This window comes from Leptonotus elevatus, chromosome 2, assembly GCF_054856555.1.
Source record: "Leptonotus elevatus isolate MCC_2025b chromosome 2, RoL_Lele_1.0, whole genome shotgun sequence".
Classification (NCBI taxonomy): Eukaryota; Metazoa; Chordata; class Actinopteri; order Syngnathiformes; family Syngnathidae; genus Leptonotus; species Leptonotus elevatus.
The window spans coordinates 4272678-4291180 of record NC_141240.1 but is presented as its reverse complement, the minus strand read 5'-3'; the positions used below and the strand labels follow the sequence as shown (position 1 = coordinate 4291180).

Sequence of the window (18503 nt, the reverse complement as noted above, 5' to 3'; positions counted from 1 at the left end):
GGTCTCTTTGAGGCACTGTAGTGCACGTGCTTCAAAATGCACGTGCTTCGAACTTAAGTCATTGCATTCTATTAATTTACCACTAGATGGCAAACATTTCTACACACTGTCCCTTTAAATGGTACATTTAATACATGTAAATAATTATATTAACTAAATGTAAATACGATGCTGTTACTGCTTGTGTTGAACATATTGTGAGTGAAGCAATGTTTTGAGGATATTACAAATAAATATGAATATGCTTAGGATACTGATAACGATTTGATGTTTTTAGTGTTCTCTTGTCAATTGACAATGGTTAGGTTGCTAATGAAATGAAAACTTCCTTGGTATAAAGTCATGTGGTCTATTTAGCTTCTAATTGATGTTATTTATATATGTATATAGTTCTGTATAAGCAGGGCTCCAGACTAACTTTTTTACTAGTGGCACAGTGGCCCCTAATTTGATATGTTTGAGGCACAAGTTAGAGGCATACATGAATCAGAAATCGATTTGCAAAATAAATTCACACACAAAAATCTGCAAATTTATAGGTCACTCATGCACGACTAGATGAAAAATATAGCGGCACTGTCACAAATTTTAGGGACAAAATGCCACCATTTAGTCTGGAGCCCTGATAAATGTATTTTACAATAACATTCTGCATCTGTCCGTATGAAATGGACACATGCCTCTAACTTTGAAATCAATAAATTTTTATGCTTCGTTTTCTCCTCTGAGACACTTCTATACTGTATGTGCAACAATACTCACTGCACAACCAAATTCTCTGCCTGATGAAACATTTTGAAATTGGATTTGAGGAAATGATTGGACCAAACAATTAATAACTCACCTAGTGATTTCAGCTATTTTCAAGTGTCGCTCAGAGCTGTGGGATGTTTCAAAGAAGTGTCTTTGCTCTTGTCTCTGACTTGTAAGATGTCGTTGGTGTTAACATGAGCCTGCCAATGTCCCCTTTCTCTATTCCTTGTGTCTTGTGTCAAGTTTGAAGGACAAGAGAAGATTCATCATTCTATTCTTAAGCACTTACAGTTTTTAAGACAGAACCATTTTAGTTTACCATTTTGAGTCATTTTATGTATAGAGATGGGGGAATTTCAGAGGTGCTAGGTCCAGAAAGTAAAAACCCTGCCACCGTTTGGCTTTAGCCATTGATGCTAGCTATCTATCTAGCTAGTTCCTAGCAGGTAAACGAGCACCATGGGAGCTAGCTTCCCTTACCAAAAAGTAGTATACGTTAAGTACAAATTATAGAATATACTTAAGTATAGCTAAGTTTATTTTTCAAGTGTACTTATTCTTGTACTAAAGGTAAACTTTAAGTAAACTCATTGGGACTAAATTGGAACATTTTAGTGCACTTAAAAATTTAAATATACTTAAGTATATTCTAAAGTATATTAATAAGTATACTTAAGCATACTTGAAAGTATCCTTTGTGGTACTTTAACTTATGTCCACAGTTTAGTTTACAGCAAAAAGCCCAGTGATAAATTGGCAGGGATCCAACCAGCAAACACTGGTACTTAAGGTAACGACCTTGACCAGCCACATGATCTTTAGGGCTTTCTAAATAAATGTAACCTAAAATTTTGGTTCCTTACTTAGCTAGTGCCATAAACGTATATACTATGTAAACTTTTAGTATATGTTTTAGTATACTTATAAGTACACTTAACATTTACTTGGTGCAGTATACTTCCAATAAGTACAAGAAAAGCAAACTGGATGTATACTCTCCTACTTTTTAGTATACTTCAAGCATACTTAAATATACTTCTTTTTGGTAATGGTAGGGAGCTAGCATCCCACAGTTTGGCTACATTATAAGTATATACTAGAGTATGTAACATTTTAGTATATATTTTAGTATACTGTACTTACAAGTACACTTAACATTTACTTGGTGGAGTATGCTTCCAAAAAGTACAAGAAAAGTAAACTGGAAGTATACTCTGCTAATTTTTAGTATACTTCAAGCATACTTAAATATACTTTTTGGTAAGGGTAGGGCGCTAGCATCCCACAGTTTGGCTTAAGCCCCAGGTGCTAGCTAGTTAGATCCCTAGCAGGTAAACGAGCACCATGGGAACTAGCTAGGGAGTGTTAGAGTAGACAATATTTGTATTCTACTCTTTGCGTGTTCAATTAACTGAATGGTGAGATTCTGGTGAAGAAGTCCCTTTGCAAAGGTATCATTATAACAGAAGCTTCTGATCACACAAAATGAAGACACTCAAGCCGTGTTCTGTTCAGATTGTGTCCCTCCTTCTCCTGCACACCGTTTTTTTTATTGAAAAGTCCCTCCCCTCCCATGAGCACAAAAAGGCAGAAGTTCCCAGGCATACAAATCAGATTAGACCTAAACAATAATAAATCAGCCTGTCTCTTCGACCGACTGAGACCGGTACTAGGCTATACTCCCTTTTAGATAAAGAAAAAGAAACTTGTTGCCCTTCTCTTCTCAGGCGAAAGAGACAGATAAGAATACAATAGACAATACTATTCATTGAGCTACACAGCTATAACTAAATCCAAAACGGCTAAAATATAAATTGAAACTGAAAAACAATGTTAATAATTCAACATTCCCTCATTTGAGCTCATGAGAGCTCAACACATTAAAACATTTTTTTTCAATGGTTGTGTGGTGGAAATAATTATCATTAAAACATCCCTTTAGCAGGAGAGGAGATAGTTTAGCCCTTTAGCAGGAGAGGAGGTAGTTTAGCAATCATATGACATTAAAAAACAATTTGATACATTTAAAAGATTTTTAGTGGAATAAGCATAGCATATGTGAGGCTTAACATAAAATGTTGTTCATTAAAAAGTGTCGCAATGTATCGGCAGACGAATATGTGTTCTTTGAAGCCATCTCGTGATGAAGTTCTTTGTTGAATGAGAAGATGACGTTGTCAGCTTTTTGCAGAACCCCAGAATAGATTGCCTGCAAATGTGATTCTCGTGATGATTGCCCAGAAAAAGGCACTTGACTTGATCCGTTGAATGATGTCAAAACGATGTCCAAACGGCCGCTCCAGAACCGAACACTGGGTCAGCTGACGTGGCTCCCAGGTCGGAGGTGATAAGATTGATGATCATCAGTTGATGAGATAGCCGGCAGCCTTGTAGACCAGTTGTGGAATTTCGTCTCTCCTTTCCGTCATCAACCTGAGAGCGGAATATGTTTAGTCTTCTCATAAACCCACATAAATTTTATTTGGAGGAAAAACCCTGATAGTTTTTGTTAGTTGGGATTAGTAAATGTTATTTGGTTAAGATCCGTAGGTCCTGTGCTGTTGGAACAGGAAAAGATCTATTTTTGTGACATTGAAATAGAGCCCAGCCTTTGATTGAGTTGAATGACATTCGCTCATTCATTAATACAAGACAGAGCTTGTAAATATTTATTTTATAGGTTTTGTTCAATAATAGGTAATTTTTATTTTTTTTATTTTTTACCACGACTAAATTTGTTCTAAATTTGCATAACTGTGCCTTTCACCATCCTGAAAGGAATCATTTTACTAGCATATATTCTCTTCCAAGAATCCCACGACCGGCCTAATCGTGACATCCTGGAAAAAACTCACATATATTCATATTATATATACTCTTTTGCAAACACTGGGCTCCAAACATTACATTTTTCAAATGTGATTCTGAGATAAAAGATATAATATAATATAATTACCTTCATCCGGCGAATATGCATTATTGTCCTTGCTTGCTTCAGACTTACTTTGCTCCGCTCGATTTCCTCTGATAGATTTCAAACTGTGGATTATCACTTCAAAACCTTTTCATTTTTTAATCTACTAATTCGTCTACATTGGTTAATTTCTTAAACATAAACTCCCTCATTTTGACAAAGATCCACTGATTTTTTCAAACACGTCAAGATAAAGGGAGGATAAAATAGAGACCTCATAACTCAAAAGACGTCGTAAATAACACAACCCTCTAAATCAGGCTATGAGGTAAACGAAAGAGCTACAAAACACAACAATAAAAACGAGCACAAGCAGATACAATTTAAGACACTAATATATGATGACTTTGGGGCCATAAAAAATAGAGGTAACCATATTAATCTAATTCAGGATACGAATTACACAAAACTTACAAATATCTACCATTTCCTAGATTTAATCAAACTAAAAATTATCTTCAAACTGCTAATCAACTTCACCTCTTTTACATATTAGTGGGGCTCATAAAAAACACAGCACACAAAATATTTCTGAGATTTAAATCACAGTGCTGTGAAAAAAAAAAAAAACCTAAAATTAACCATCAAACTCGCTATTATTTATTAAATAGCATCAACTCAGTACGATAAGATGCATGGTTCAATATTATGTATATAAAACATATACTTAGATAATATATATATTAATAATATACACCACTGTGAAAACTTCTTATTTAGTCTTTTACTTATTACTACTCATTTTATTCTATTATTTTTTCTATATTGTAGCTGCAGCTGGACGAAGTCCAGGAAAAAGTTCCTCACGGGAAAAATAAAAATATTTCGTATCATATCATATTAATAAAATTCCCATTGTACCAATTCAGAAACTGATTCTCCCAAAAATATAGGCAAAAATTTAGTAGGCTATAGATTGAAATAAATTTTCTCAATCCCTCATTTCAAATTCACATATGTCGTTTTCAATTTCCTGAAATACCTTGCTATAGATCACAGTTCCCCATTCAACACATTAAAAATGCCTTGCATATACCGTGCAGCATTTCACTGATTGAAGGGTCGCATCCTAGTCAGACCACCAGCTTTCAAAAGTCAATGTTCAGGGCGGCGGCTGTGTCAGACAAAGTTCAGCAGGTATCAGCGATGAGAGGAGACATCTCTGTAATGAGGCTTGTACACAGTCACTGGGCATTGTGGAAGTTGAGCATCATGTTTTTTTTGTAGGCACAGGAGGAGAAGACTGTGCTCTGCGGCTTTTGACCTTTGATCTCTGCCACGTCCATTCAGACGCTGTCTGCAATGTGGACCCGATGACACATTTTCGGTCCTTCCAGGCGCTCACCTCGACCAACGAATGCACCCGGCTGATCCAATGCACTACAATGCCAGACTGAGAAAATGGGATCATAGCAAGACAGTTCACTTCCTGCTTTCTCAAAAATGTTTCGTAAAAAACAGCTTTTTTTTTTTTTTTAAATACCCCTTTTAAATAGCTACTAGCAATACTTGCAAATACAACGTATCAGCAGCTGGGGCGCATCCCCGTTCGCAGTTTGTAATCAGTGAAGGCCATCAAACCCTCATCTGCTTTGGAACTTAAGCATCAGTTTCTGAAATGACACACTCAGAGAAAAAACAAATATTAAAAATCATTATCATTATGTCGACTTCAAAAACATTTATAACTTCTTATTCAACTATCTTACTTCTAGCCACAGCTGTACAGATGTAGGCACAATCATGCCAACTCAATACAGCTCAAACAAAATACTATTATTTTATCATTATTCTTGATTCATTTGCCCCGAAAAGGGAAAGTTAACAAATTAACCATCTTCATCAATTATTATAGTGTAAAAGACTATCAATTCAGTCACTAAAAAAAAATAAAACACTAATTTAATATTCTTCTACAAAAACTCAACAATATCTTTCAAATACTATTACTTATTTTTTTTTATTGTTTATCATTCCTCTCTTACCTAGAAAAGAGAAAAAGTCCCATTACGAGGACACATTATGCTCTAACCCACAGCCCCCTCCTTTTCTTCTAACCTAGAAACAGGGGGGGGGGGGGATCTTAACATTATACATCGCAAAACCTATTTTACCACATTCCCATTCGAAAAACAAACGCCACTATCACAACAGTCTCATCTCACACAAAAACAACACCAAACTTAGTTAAAGATATTGAAGAAAAACAAACAAAATCACCATACGCACATTTCTCACTCACAATCACAATAATAGCCCCCACCTTTTAGAGGCTAGGTCACACACTCAAATACATACGCACACACTCTTTAGTCATTATAAAATAATAAACGGTTTTATTCTATCAATTCGTTGTCTACAAATCTTATGGCATTTAAACCGCAGTTTTGTACGGTGATTTCAGTAAACGGGTTAACTTCGAACAAATCACCCGTCAACTGCTCCACAGATGCTGGAGTCATTTTAGCATCAAATTCAGCCACTACATCATTACCAGCATTTGCTAAAGAAAATACAAAAGTCCCTCGTACCATTTTGTCCAGCGACAGCTTTTCATACAATCGATCCATAGTTTGTTTTTTCATTCTTCATCGACGTTTTTTATTTTCCGCATGGCTGCGACTCCAAGCACAAGTTCCGACTATGAACCGGAAGCACATTCAGGACAAACCATTCTGTATCCCGGTCGAAATCGCCCTCCATTTTTGTAGTTTTTTATTTTTTACTTTCGGTTTATATTCTACGCAAGTAGTATTAATATTTATCAATACAGTGACGTCTCACTTTTAGTATAATAGTTCAATAGGTTAACACAAATGGCCACACAACAGACACACATAAGAATCACGTGACCTCTCGTTTATACACAGCGGTTACCCAATCCCGCTGAGCTAAACTGTCCTCCATATATTGCAAAATTTTTGCAAGGCGCTTATTTTCAAAATAACTCGTCACGCGCTATCGAATTAAACCGTAGAACAAAAGGAATTCATACGGTAATCCTGACCTCAAAACTATAAAAATAGAAGCGCCAAAAAACAAAATAAAAAAATACGTAATCTCTCGATTGCAAATACAGCGACACAAAATCCAATTATCGCTGTAATCAACCTGGACCCCTCAATACTGTTCAATTTCAAACAGGCGCTTTTTCAAAAAACATATTACGTGTAAATGGACGTTCTCAATAAGAGTCATGAGCAAATATCGATATTAGTCCCCAATCGGCCAAACTGCTAAAAAAGCAGAGCGCTTACCATAATCTTCGCGATCCTTAGTGGAAGAAAGACTTCTCACGTCATCCGGCAACCCTTTTATTCAATATATATTATGGTCTAAGGATTCTTCGTAGCGAGACGAAAACAAAACAAAACAACAACAAAAATCAATTCACTACTTCATCCTGCATAAAAAAGCGCTAATCTTTAGGTGTGCATTTACGTCACTTTTTAAATACACCACCCCACGACGTGTGCAGTTCAATATCGTAGGAATTATCCCAACTCTCAATAGAACAACATCAAACTACAACTTGTTCACACAGATCTCATTTAAAATTTAGACAATTTGGAAGACGAAAAACCAGTTGCAGCGGTCCCAAACAGACAGAACCTCCCTACGTGGATAAAAGTCTCCACTTACCGTACTTTATTTATTTAGGCCTAGAAGTTCCGCCCGTCCGGAAACGCCGCAGCTCGCAAACCGTCAAAATAACACCATCCGTTAGAATTCAGTGTCGGAGGTCACCATTTATTAGAGTAGACAATATTTGTATTCTACTCTTTGCGTGTTCAATTAACTGAATGGTGAGATTCTGGTGAAGAAGTCCCTTTGCAAAGGTATCATTATAACAGAAGCTTCTGATCACACAAAATGAAGACACTCAAGCCGTGTTCTGTTCAGATTGTGTCCCTCCTTCTCCTGCACACCGTTTTTTATTGAAAAGTCCCTCCCCTCCCATGAGCACAAAAAGGCAGAAGTTCCCAGGCATACAAATCAGATTAGACCTAAACAATAATAAATCAGCCTGTCTCTTCGACCGACTGAGACCGGTACTAGGCTATACTCCCTTTTAGATAAAGAAAAATAAACTTGTTGCCCTTCTCTTCTCAGGCGAAAGAGACAGATAAGAATACAATAGACAATACTATTCATTGAGCTACACAGCTATAACTAAATCCAAAACGGCTAAAATATAAATTGAAACTGAAAAACAATGTTAATAATTCAACAGGAGCTAGCTAGCTAGCACCTTGGGCTAAAGCCAAAATGTGGCAGCGTTTTTTTTTACTTTCTGGACCTGGATTTGCCACCTCTGGGGTATTTTCCATAATAAGTATCCAACTTAAAAGGAGACAAAAAGGATAAAAGCTTCTTCGACTTCTGTCCTTCTTCTTGAACTAAATTCCTCTCCACAGTGTCCAACACCTCCGCCCAAACCTGTGAATGGACTCCTGTCAGTGACTACCATGCGGCACAGTGGCAAACACAAGCGTCAAAGTCCCACAGTTATCACTGACCTTTTGCTAAGACCCACCCCCTTTAGTTACTGTTACTAAATCCATTAAGCTTTCAGCCGGATGCTTCCATTCAATCCCATTTTTGTAAAAATTATGTTTTAAATTTGAAGCAGTCAGAAGGCTGTGTATGCCTTTGAAGGCTACATTACCGAATCAAAGGGACACAAGTAAATAAGGCTGGATTTAAAGTGCAGGTTCAAGTCCAATTCCAATTTAATGTCAAAATGTTTTACTCTGTATTTCCATTTACATCTCAAGTGACGGAATAGATTAAACAACCCACAGGCAGATGCACAAATTACATGAAAAAAAATCAACAACTGGCAGTCAAAATACCAATCGGTATGTCCAATCTGCATGTTAATGTTGCACTCACTATGGCAGATATCTGACATGTACTTCATTTTTTTCCATTCACATTTGTTAGTGGTCTGATTCCGTACTGAATTGAACTATGCAATTTTTTCCACTTCATACTGACATGGGATACGTCCTAAACACTTGTGACACATAGAAGCAAAAAATCTTAATTGTGTCACTTCATGCAAAACAACCTGAGATGCAAGCTAACGGATACATTTCACAAAAGAGCAAGTCTACCATGTACTTTAAAACAGCAACGAGATTAAGGAGCAGAACTTTCTGCGGAGCTTGCTATACTCTTAGTTTACTATTACTATTTATCCATCCATCTTCTATAACGTTTATCATCATCAATGTTGGGCAAGTTACTTCCAGAATGTAGATACTTTACTTCACTTAAATATCTTTTGAAAATCTTACATTATACATTGAATTCAATGGCGTGCCACCAGAGTGTGTTTGACCTCTAATTTGTACTGCACTGTCATTGGCTAGTCTGCATTTACAGGGTGTGGCTTTGCAAAAGGTCATTTGTTAATATAAATTGACAGATTATGCATTTTTCATTATACTTAATTGACCCCCACTATTTCCGCTAATTGCGGGGGTTGGAGATCGGACACCACTCCGAATAGCGAATTGGCAGCCATTATAACTACATGTATATTAGGAATGGAACGATAAATAAATCTGACTCGTCAGTCCACCATGTAGTTATAATGGCTGCCAATTCGCTATTCGGAGTGGTGTCCGATCTCCAACCCCCGCAATTAGCGGAAATAGTCGGGGGTCAATTAAGTATAACTGAAAAATGCATAATCTGTCAATTTATATTAACAAATGACCTTTTGCAAAGCCACACCCTGTAAATGCAGACTTAGCCAATGACAGCTGACAGTACAAAATTATTGTTTGTACTGACAACTGGTGCGCATTTGGTCGCTCTCGAGACACGATTTTAGCACGCTTCCTATTTCACTATTTCGTCCTTTTAAATCGAGGTACTACTATACACTGTTGTAAGAAATCTGAGAGAGCACTGTAACCCCTGCTAAGCGACATGCCAATGTATAGCCGACCCAAATAAAAAATGTAAGCGCAACGGTCCATTGTTTTATATGGAGGACCAAAACTGCCAAAATTAAAAAAAAAATAAATAAATAAATAAATGACTAAAAGCGAAAATAAAAACGGATATAAAAAATATAATAAAAAAATTAAATAAAAAATAAATAAATATAAATGGAATTAAAAACAACCATATATATATATATATATATATATATATATATATATATATATATATATATATATATATATATATATATATATAGTTTTATACAGTGACAAGACCACAACAATATCAAGGTACTTTGAATACCGCAATATCATAACCTCATACACCTAATATATGTGCATGCTACCAATTTCTTTTTTTTACAAGTAAATTAAGATTCCTCATAGACTTCTGAGGTAGCATCATTCGAAGCTGTTGCTATTGGAGTCTCCCTCTCAGTAGGTGTGTTATGAAGCACTTGGGACGGTGCAGCTTCCCAAGCCAGTGAATGTGCTGTCAAGAGTGACAACCTTTTCCCCCCACCATCCCCCTGCTCACTCCCTCTGGAAAGTGTAACCTCAGCAATGTGATGATGTTTTGCTGAGATGTAATGATGGTGGGTGACAGGCGCCCTGCGGTAAGTTTGGTCTTCACTAGCGCTCCCCCTGCAAAAAGAAAAAAGAAAAAACAGTTTGAATTGTGGTGGTTGGTGTTGTGGCCTCTGCTGTGCTGTGTTGTGGGATGCAACTGTGGCCGTGGACTTGCAAAGGGGGGGGTGGGGCACCATCATTAAACCAGCCCATCTTATTCTTTGTGTGGATGCGCATGCCTCTTTTCCTCATGACCCTTATGTTACCGCATCTTTTTCTTACACATTTGTGTATGTTTTGCTCTGTTCATGTGGACGGCAGGGAGTGTCAGATGTAGAATCCAGTGTTACATGTTAATTTAAAGTTGTACATGTTAAAGGAGACATATTTTACATTGGGGGGGGGGGGGGGATTTAAAACAATTTTCAGGTGCTCTTATAAAAGGTCTGATATTCTTCACTCAAAATAGACAAGGGGTGTGAAGAATTACAGTACACTTTACATCAGCCTGATTACAATGACTTGGTTTTGTTTGAGATATTTCTGTTTCATGTAAATGAGCCACTACTCTCCCCGTTCCCCCCGTTGCTGCATGACAAATGTCAAGTGCACTTTTTATTAACTGCCCATGCTCGAGCAAACAATGTAGGTGAGAAGAGGGTGAGCAGTTAGTATGAAAATAAATAAACAAGTGCCGATTCAAAAACTGCAAGATTGCATTTTTACACCTGGATGAGGATAGGCAGATAAAAGATTTACTTGGTTGTATATTTTCTCAATTGATTGGTGGGCAGGCACACAAGGCCCACATTTTTGTACATAAGCAACTAAATCACACCCAAAAACATAGAAATATGTTTTTTTTAAACTTTGTCCTTCACTCCCAAAAACGTATTTATATATTGTTGTTTTTTTAAATGTTTTTTTATTATTTATTATTATGCTCGAGCAGTAGTGGGCAAACTCGGTCCTTGAGGGCCGTAGTCCTGCAGATTTTGGATGTTTCCCTGCTCCAACGCAGCTGATTCCAATCAACAGGATCGTTATCAGGCTTATGCAGAGTTTGCTAATGAGCTGATCATATATCAGTTGTGTTGGAGAAGGGAAACATCCAAAACCTGCGGGGCTGCGGCCCTCGAGGACCGAGTGTGCCCACCCCTGTGCTAGAGCATAAAGAAGGCTATGCTCCAGCTTCTGACATGATGATAACAAAAAATGGCCAGCAGGTGGCAGAAGAGTATCAGCCAGGGCCATGTTGCAACAAGCTCTTTTCCCCAGTGTTTTCAACAGGTTTGTGAATAATTATTAAATTGAGCTATATTCTAATGCTAATTGCTGCAAAATGGAAACAGATACAAATATAATTTTTTTCTTTTGGTAGGTTCCAAAAACAGAATATTGTGGACCTTGAAAAATCAGTCAAAATCCAGCCGGGAGCGAAGGGGGCTGCTTCAGTGTAAATGACTGGGAGTGAATGAGTTAAATTAAATTTCCCATAATATGTCTCCTTTAATATTTGGATTAAATGTATACATTATAAACTTTCAAAATTGAAGTTCAGTATGTGAGTCGAGCAGGTGTCATTCTTCGTTCATTCCTTCTTTTTCCACATTATGTTTCATGGTTTTGTTGTGTTTTTCCCTTCTAGTTTTAGTTTGCTTTATTTCTGTTTGTTTTGCGCTTTCATCATCCTGGGATCACAGCCCCAGATGTCATTGGCCTTGACTTGCAGAAGGACGCCGAGACACTGAGGCCACACCCACCCAGCTGGCCCAGCAGGGGGCCATAGTCCGGGCACCCCGAATGGGTGCGCTCCATGGGGTCAGGCTGAAGGTGACAACTACCCCAAACACTGTAGTGTAGATGAAGGCAAACATCTTTATTTTAAAAGGCTGCATATGATATTCACAAAACTAGGTCATTGATTTAACAATTAGTAGTCTGCTTTTCTCCCTATAATTTTACGTTTAAGCACTCACGCTGAATTTCCTCTGACACCGGTTAAAATGAAGATTTTGCCTGTACAATCCTCCCTACGTGACTTTGGTAAGCTTTGATGTTCATGTACTCTATGTGGTGCGTTTGGCCACTTGGTCCTCAGTGGCTGGTTGGAAGTGCTTACACGTGTTGACAGACTATTGATATTTTCCTTGTTTGTAAGAAACGGCTACACCCCTCAGTCCCCAGTCTATATGTGCAATTCATATTAATGAACAGATATAAAGACTAGAAAAATGTGAGCTTCAGTAAATGAGTATTGATTGACTGTTAATAACAGTAGGAATGGATCAAAAACAGAAAGTAACAATTCAATCTACCAAAATAAAATGACTAATGTGCTTAACTGGGCTCAGCCTAGTACACACATACCAATTTTAATGTCTTTTTATTTAAAATTTTAACTTATTTGTAAAATGTGAGAGAGCCAATTATACATTGAGAGAAAATGGCAAGTGTGTACTTACTGCTCTGTTTGTGATGTACAGGGGATGACCAACACAGTACACCACACACATACTGTACACATAACTGCATCTCCGCCCACATTTGCAAGTAGCTCCCCAAAACCAGAAGTCAGTCATAGTACCAAGACGGAAATCTGAGAGCCAACATGGTAGGCTATGCCACAGGGCATCCAGTTCAGACTGCCAGAAATTACAAAGAAGAAAGAATAATAGTTAAAGAAGAAATCTAACAAGCAATTATTAGCTTATGTGGTAACTGCAATGGTTGCAAACTCCTATGGCCATTTTGATTCTGGTGACTGACTTGTGTCACACGTAACACACTCACATTTAAACTCACACAAACAGTCGCTGCTCTTTTTGAGTCTGCCAACAGTGCCAGCTTCCGGTTATTTCCTGATTGGCTACCGTTCATATTACAGCCATGGCGTACGCATTTACAATTGACGGTCCTAACTTTCTCAGAGCAGGTTGGGGGGGGGGGGGGGGATCAGTCTTAACACTCCCAACATCACAGGATAATTGCTCACAATAAGTGGAATAGCCAGAATAAGGCCCAATCCCAATACCGCCCCTTATCCCTCTTCTCGTCCATCCCCCTTATGAATGCACGTTCACGCGGACAAAGGAGTTTCCCAATTCTCCATAAAATGTAGGGGGAGGGTTAGAGACGAGGGCTGCAGGTCCCTTTTCACGAAGATAGATCCCGACCTCCTTACTACAGTCATGCCCCCACGGCAACCCCGTGGGAAGCAATGGCGGAAGTAATGTCGACACCAGCAAAACGCAGTAGACGCGTAAATGTAAGTATGCTAATATTTATTGAATGTCATAGTAATGATAGTGGTTTTATCGAATGTTCTATACTTTGGCAGAAATTGGCACAATTGTGTGTTTTGGTAAACACTCGCTATTGTCGCGTCTGTTACGTCACAACCAGCACGCAGCTGCGGTGTCTCGAGGTAACGACATAGCGGATTGGATAACGATAGTACGTTCTCGATTCCTAGAGGGATTTTTTTTGTCTTTGCCAACCCAAAGAAGTAGAAGGGAGAGGGAAGAGATAAACAAGACAAATGGTGCAGGTGAAGAGAAAGTAATGGGATTGGGCCTGATTAGCGGTATGTGTGTACCTGGCTTTAAAAGAAGCAAGACTTTTGCTCACTTCTGCTTTTGTGTCGCAAAAAGTCACAAAGGGTCAAAGATCAAGCAAAACACACATGCTGAAATGAGTCCATTGAGGCGCACTGGTGGTTGGTGAAATATGATGACGGTTCCAACCCTAAAATTGTTTTTGGTAATTATGGCAAAACTCTATACTTTACAACCTTTGGAGCTTCTGCTTCCTCCGTCTTCTTAATGGCCAGCGATACACTGGAGGTGATCGGTCAACTCTTTCCTGCAATTACTTACCAAGCGGCCATCAAGAAGCATTAACGCTGATTATTGATCACTCTCACTATCGTCCATTTCCTCCTCCTGTTATCAATGCAGTGTTGTCAATGTACTGGGCTTAGATTAGCTCTACAGGCCGCAGCTACAGGGGCTCCGTGGTTAATAAACACTTTGGCTCATTTCACATTGTTTGAAAGCACATTGCAGGGACGGACGGACTGGGCTCTAAATTCAGCCCGGGAATTTGAGTTGGAGAGGCCCTCGATGAGTGCGAACAAAGGCCAATTTTGCCGCGTTTAGAATGCCATGTTGATGCCTGCCTTACTAAACTTGGTATAATAATGATTATGTTAACGTTGCACTGCCACAAAAAAAAAGAAGCCTTTTGGGTGACATTCACACATAATAAACCAAGACAACTACTGAGACTGTACTAAAATGTGAATCATTTTTCAGAAATGGGTTATTTAGAAATTCAGGAAACAAAACCCAGTGCAAAAATAAGTAAAGCATACTCCATTCAGGTGAAAATGTAAAATAAATAAAATTCTTGTGCAGTTGAATGCAATAGTAAGTTTCATCAAAGGCAGTCAAATCGCATGCTGCAAATTATAATTATTTTGTAAAAATCATATATATATGTCTTCTTCTTTTCCTTTCGGTACATATATGGTATTGTAAAATACATAGGACCTAGGGCTGCAAAAAACAAAAAACAAAATAGTTATAATAATTATAAAAACGCCGGTCCATATCGGCCTAGGATGGACCGCAGCCGTTCAGAATTGTTCCTGAAATTCCCAATGGTCAGTCCGTCCCTGGCACATAGTTTGTATTTTGCACCTAAAATATTAGACACAAGAGGGGCTGCATCCGTTTCTTGTTGTGTGCTGTTAATTGTCTACAACTGGACTGTAGTCAATAACGTTTTGCTGTCCTTCAAGTGTTTATAAGTACATGGGGTGTGCCCTAAACGTTCTTCCCTGTCTCGTGTGTGTGTGGTTCATGTGACTGTGGCTCTCCTATTTAAACCCCTACCCCTTACCCCTCACACAAGTGTGTGACCATTTGAACTTACATGATGTATGAGAAATGATGGCAGCCCAGTGACACACTTGTACATGTTGACTTGTATTCTTTCTCTTAGGTACCGTTAGTTTGTCTGTCTTAAATTGTGATTGGGATTTGAGCCCAAGAGCGACACGGAGAGACAATGTTAGAGGGGCAAGGGTAAGGCTCTCCAATCTGTTGGGTGTTTAATCGACTCCTGCAGGGCGACCTCTCTTCTTCTTTATCCTGCCTTCCCCTCCCCAAGTCCACCCCCCCTCCCCCAAGCTCCTCTCGCTTGTACTAAATCGTGTCACGTTCTTCTCTGCCTAATTTGCCCTTGATTTGAGTCTTATGTCTCTCTCTCTCTCTCTCTCTCTCTCTCTCTCTCTCTCTCTCTCTCTCTCTCTCTCTCTCTCTCTCTCTCTCTCTCTCTCTGTCTTTCTGGCTCCTACCATCGCTCACTCTATTCTCTACTCTATACTCTACTCTACATTATCACTCTCGCTCAATTCCATTTCTTTACAGGTACACTGGACTTTCGCCCCAAATAACTGACATTAACAACTCCCTTGGCCTTCTGCTCCTAAAAAAAAACATTATGCAGATAAAACGTATACTAAACACTGACCTTCTGTCTCTAGTGTCTATGCATGTATAAATGCAATGTTATACATGCATATACATTCATAGATTTATGTGTGTATGTTAAGCAACTCTCCTCCCCTAGCCAGGGCCCTCTCTTCCTTAGTGAATAATCTCACATTTCTAACAGTTTGGAACCTCTTTTGCTTCTCTGTTTTTGTGTAGGTGTCTATAGTCAGCCTTGTCGCTAATGCGCTGGGCTACTCCGATCTAGGGCCCATTAAATCACTCAGGACACTAAGGGCCTTGAGACCCCTCAGAGCCTTGTCACGTTTTGAAGGGATGAGGGTAAGATCCAAAGCTAAGCAGCTGATCCTTACGCATGCCCATTCAACAGTTTCAAGCATGCTAGAACTGAAGACTATCAACAAAAGAACAACGAAAAAGAAATACACAAAATATTAGGGGGTGGGGGGGGGGTGATTTCTCTTAAAACCAGAAAGCCAAACCTTTCCAATCCTGTACCATGTCTTCGTTTTATTTTTTGTTAGCATTAATGAACAAGTCATGATGCAGCTGTAGTGACAGCAGACCAATATGCATTGCAATTGATTGTCTCAAACTATCTAAAAACATGACAGTGATTTTTTTAATAGTAAAGCTGCCTCATCACATAAGTGACAAAGGAGACATTCTGATATCTTCTTCCATTGCTGGAAGCTGGTGACTCCGAATTGTGTCCCAGTTACAGTGTCAACGCTTACACGCCATCTCTCACAGCAATGAAATCAATAATTAGCTTCTCATCTGGCCTGATTCTCAACCACTGCTTTCAATGAAGATGACAACCCGCAACTACCTTCCTACTTCCCTCACAGCCTTCCCATACACATGCCCATAACCTCCCACTCCTTCCCCAGCACACACCATCCCTCAGTGCATTGTCACAACAACCATCAGGAAGCCACAGGACGCCAAAGCCTCGAGACAACCAGTAACACCCGAAATATGTGCAACGGAAGCTTGCAAGGAGCTTGTTTTAGGTTCGCTTAATAGACAATTTTGTCGGATTTCGGAGGCGGCACAAAATATCACAACTTTTAATATAGTTTTCCTGTTATACAGTATTGAGTATTCTTTCCAACTATTTTGTTACTGCTGTGCTGAGTTTGAATGTGATGCACTGTGAATCTAAACTGCCCATGCAGTGAACAGTAAACAGTTATGTTTGAAACAAATTGGAATGATTATCAAATTTTGGTGCCATGCACCACCCACATTAGTTAATCTTAGTGTTGCCAATCAGGCAAGGATACCTGCTTCATATTTAGGCCAACACTTGTAAATTCCCTAGGGAAGGTCAAAGTCAAAGTGTTTCGACTATTTTCAACCATGATTCCTTGAGACTTTTTTGTGAGTCCTGACATCCATCCACCCATTTTGAATTGATAAAAAAAGAAAAAAGAAAAAAAAAGTCACTCAAGGGTTGATGAACGAACTCATGACTTTCAGCTTGGGAGAATGCTGATCTACCCTCTGAGCCGCAGCTCCTGCTGTGTGCTAGTATATCGCTTGTCTCAGCTGGAATCTTTGTAACTCTAGAGGGACCAAATAGTTTGAGTAAATAGACCAAAATATTGTTTTTAGTCTCTTGGAGATTAGCAAACAGTAGGAGGGGTAGATCAGGTGGTAGTGTGGCTCCCACACTGAAGGTCGTGAGTTCGTTCCTCTCAACCATTGAGTGACTTTTATTTATTTATTTTTACAAATACTTTATTTTACTCTCTTCCGTTCGACGGTGTATTATGGCCATGTATAAATATAGATCCTTTTAGAGGGCGAGGGCAATATTTAGAGAAAAAATAATAATAATAATTGCGAGAAAAAATCGTAAATTTGTGACTTTATAAAGTGCCAAATTTGCGATCTATTAAGTGGCAGATTTGTGAGAAAAAAACTATAACTCAATACACATAGTGTATTGAGTTATAGTTTTTTTGGCACAGTTTGTGCCAATACTTTTCGGTCAGGTTTTCAAACAAGGATATAGTACTGTAATGGCTTTAACCATATCATGTTAAGTATTCGCACTTTGAAGCATTGGGTACTGCCAATTTGTAAAAATAAATATTTACTTGTACATTTATGTTTCCAGAATTATTATTTACTCATTCATACATTTTGGTATTTTTTTGTACAAGTAGCTAGGCTAAATCTGCTGCTCTCTGTCATTCACTTGCATTTGCCTTAAGTATGCTATTTTCTGATTGGTTAGTGTTTAGTCAGCTGATAAGGGATCAGGAAGTGTTGTCGCTCTAGCTGCCGTGTATGACGAGTAAAGTTTAAATTAAGAATAAATCCTTTTCCATCTTGCCTTTTCATTTTATAAACAGTGTCCCATTCGCCACCAAATAATCCTCACATTAGACTATAGCTACGCTACGTGTATTTCTCGTAAGTTTGTGAGTTTTTTTCTCGCAAATTGCCACTTAATAAACCTACAAATTTGCCACTTTATAAAGTGGCAAATTTATGAGTTTTTTACTCAAAATATTGCCCCCGCCCTTCAAAAAATGTTTTTATACGTGGCCCTAATACGCCGTCATACTTCCAAGTGTAAATAATAGCCTACTCTAAAACAGAGTCTACCCACTCTAAATAGAGTCAAATTTACTCGACAGAATTTACTGTGACTGCTCATCCTCATCAGCGCCACAGATGAGCTGGAGCCTAAAGCAGCTGACTTTGGGCGAG

General features: G+C 38.5%; 1 protein-coding gene and 1 long non-coding RNA gene across 6 annotated transcripts in view; one reads left to right on the top strand and one right to left on the bottom strand.

Annotated features, from left to right (window-relative positions):
- scn8aa (sodium channel, voltage gated, type VIII, alpha subunit a) overlaps positions 1-18503 on the top strand; it is an 87864-nt gene that overhangs the window by 54437 nt on the left and 14924 nt on the right. For all 5 annotated transcript variants that reach the window (XM_086067386.1, XM_086067383.1, XM_086067387.1 and 2 more), the window contains exon 21: positions 15975-16097. In XM_086067386.1, coding sequence (XP_085923512.1) covers positions 15975-16097 — 123 coding nt within the window. The remainder of the gene's footprint in view (positions 1-15974; positions 16098-18503) is intronic.
- Positions 2259-6702, bottom strand: LOC147178205 (uncharacterized). The gene is made up of 2 exons (XR_015093994.1): positions 6259-6702; positions 2259-3186 (listed from the first exon to the last, which is right to left on the bottom strand). It is a non-coding gene; the product is annotated as an uncharacterized LOC147178205 (long non-coding RNA).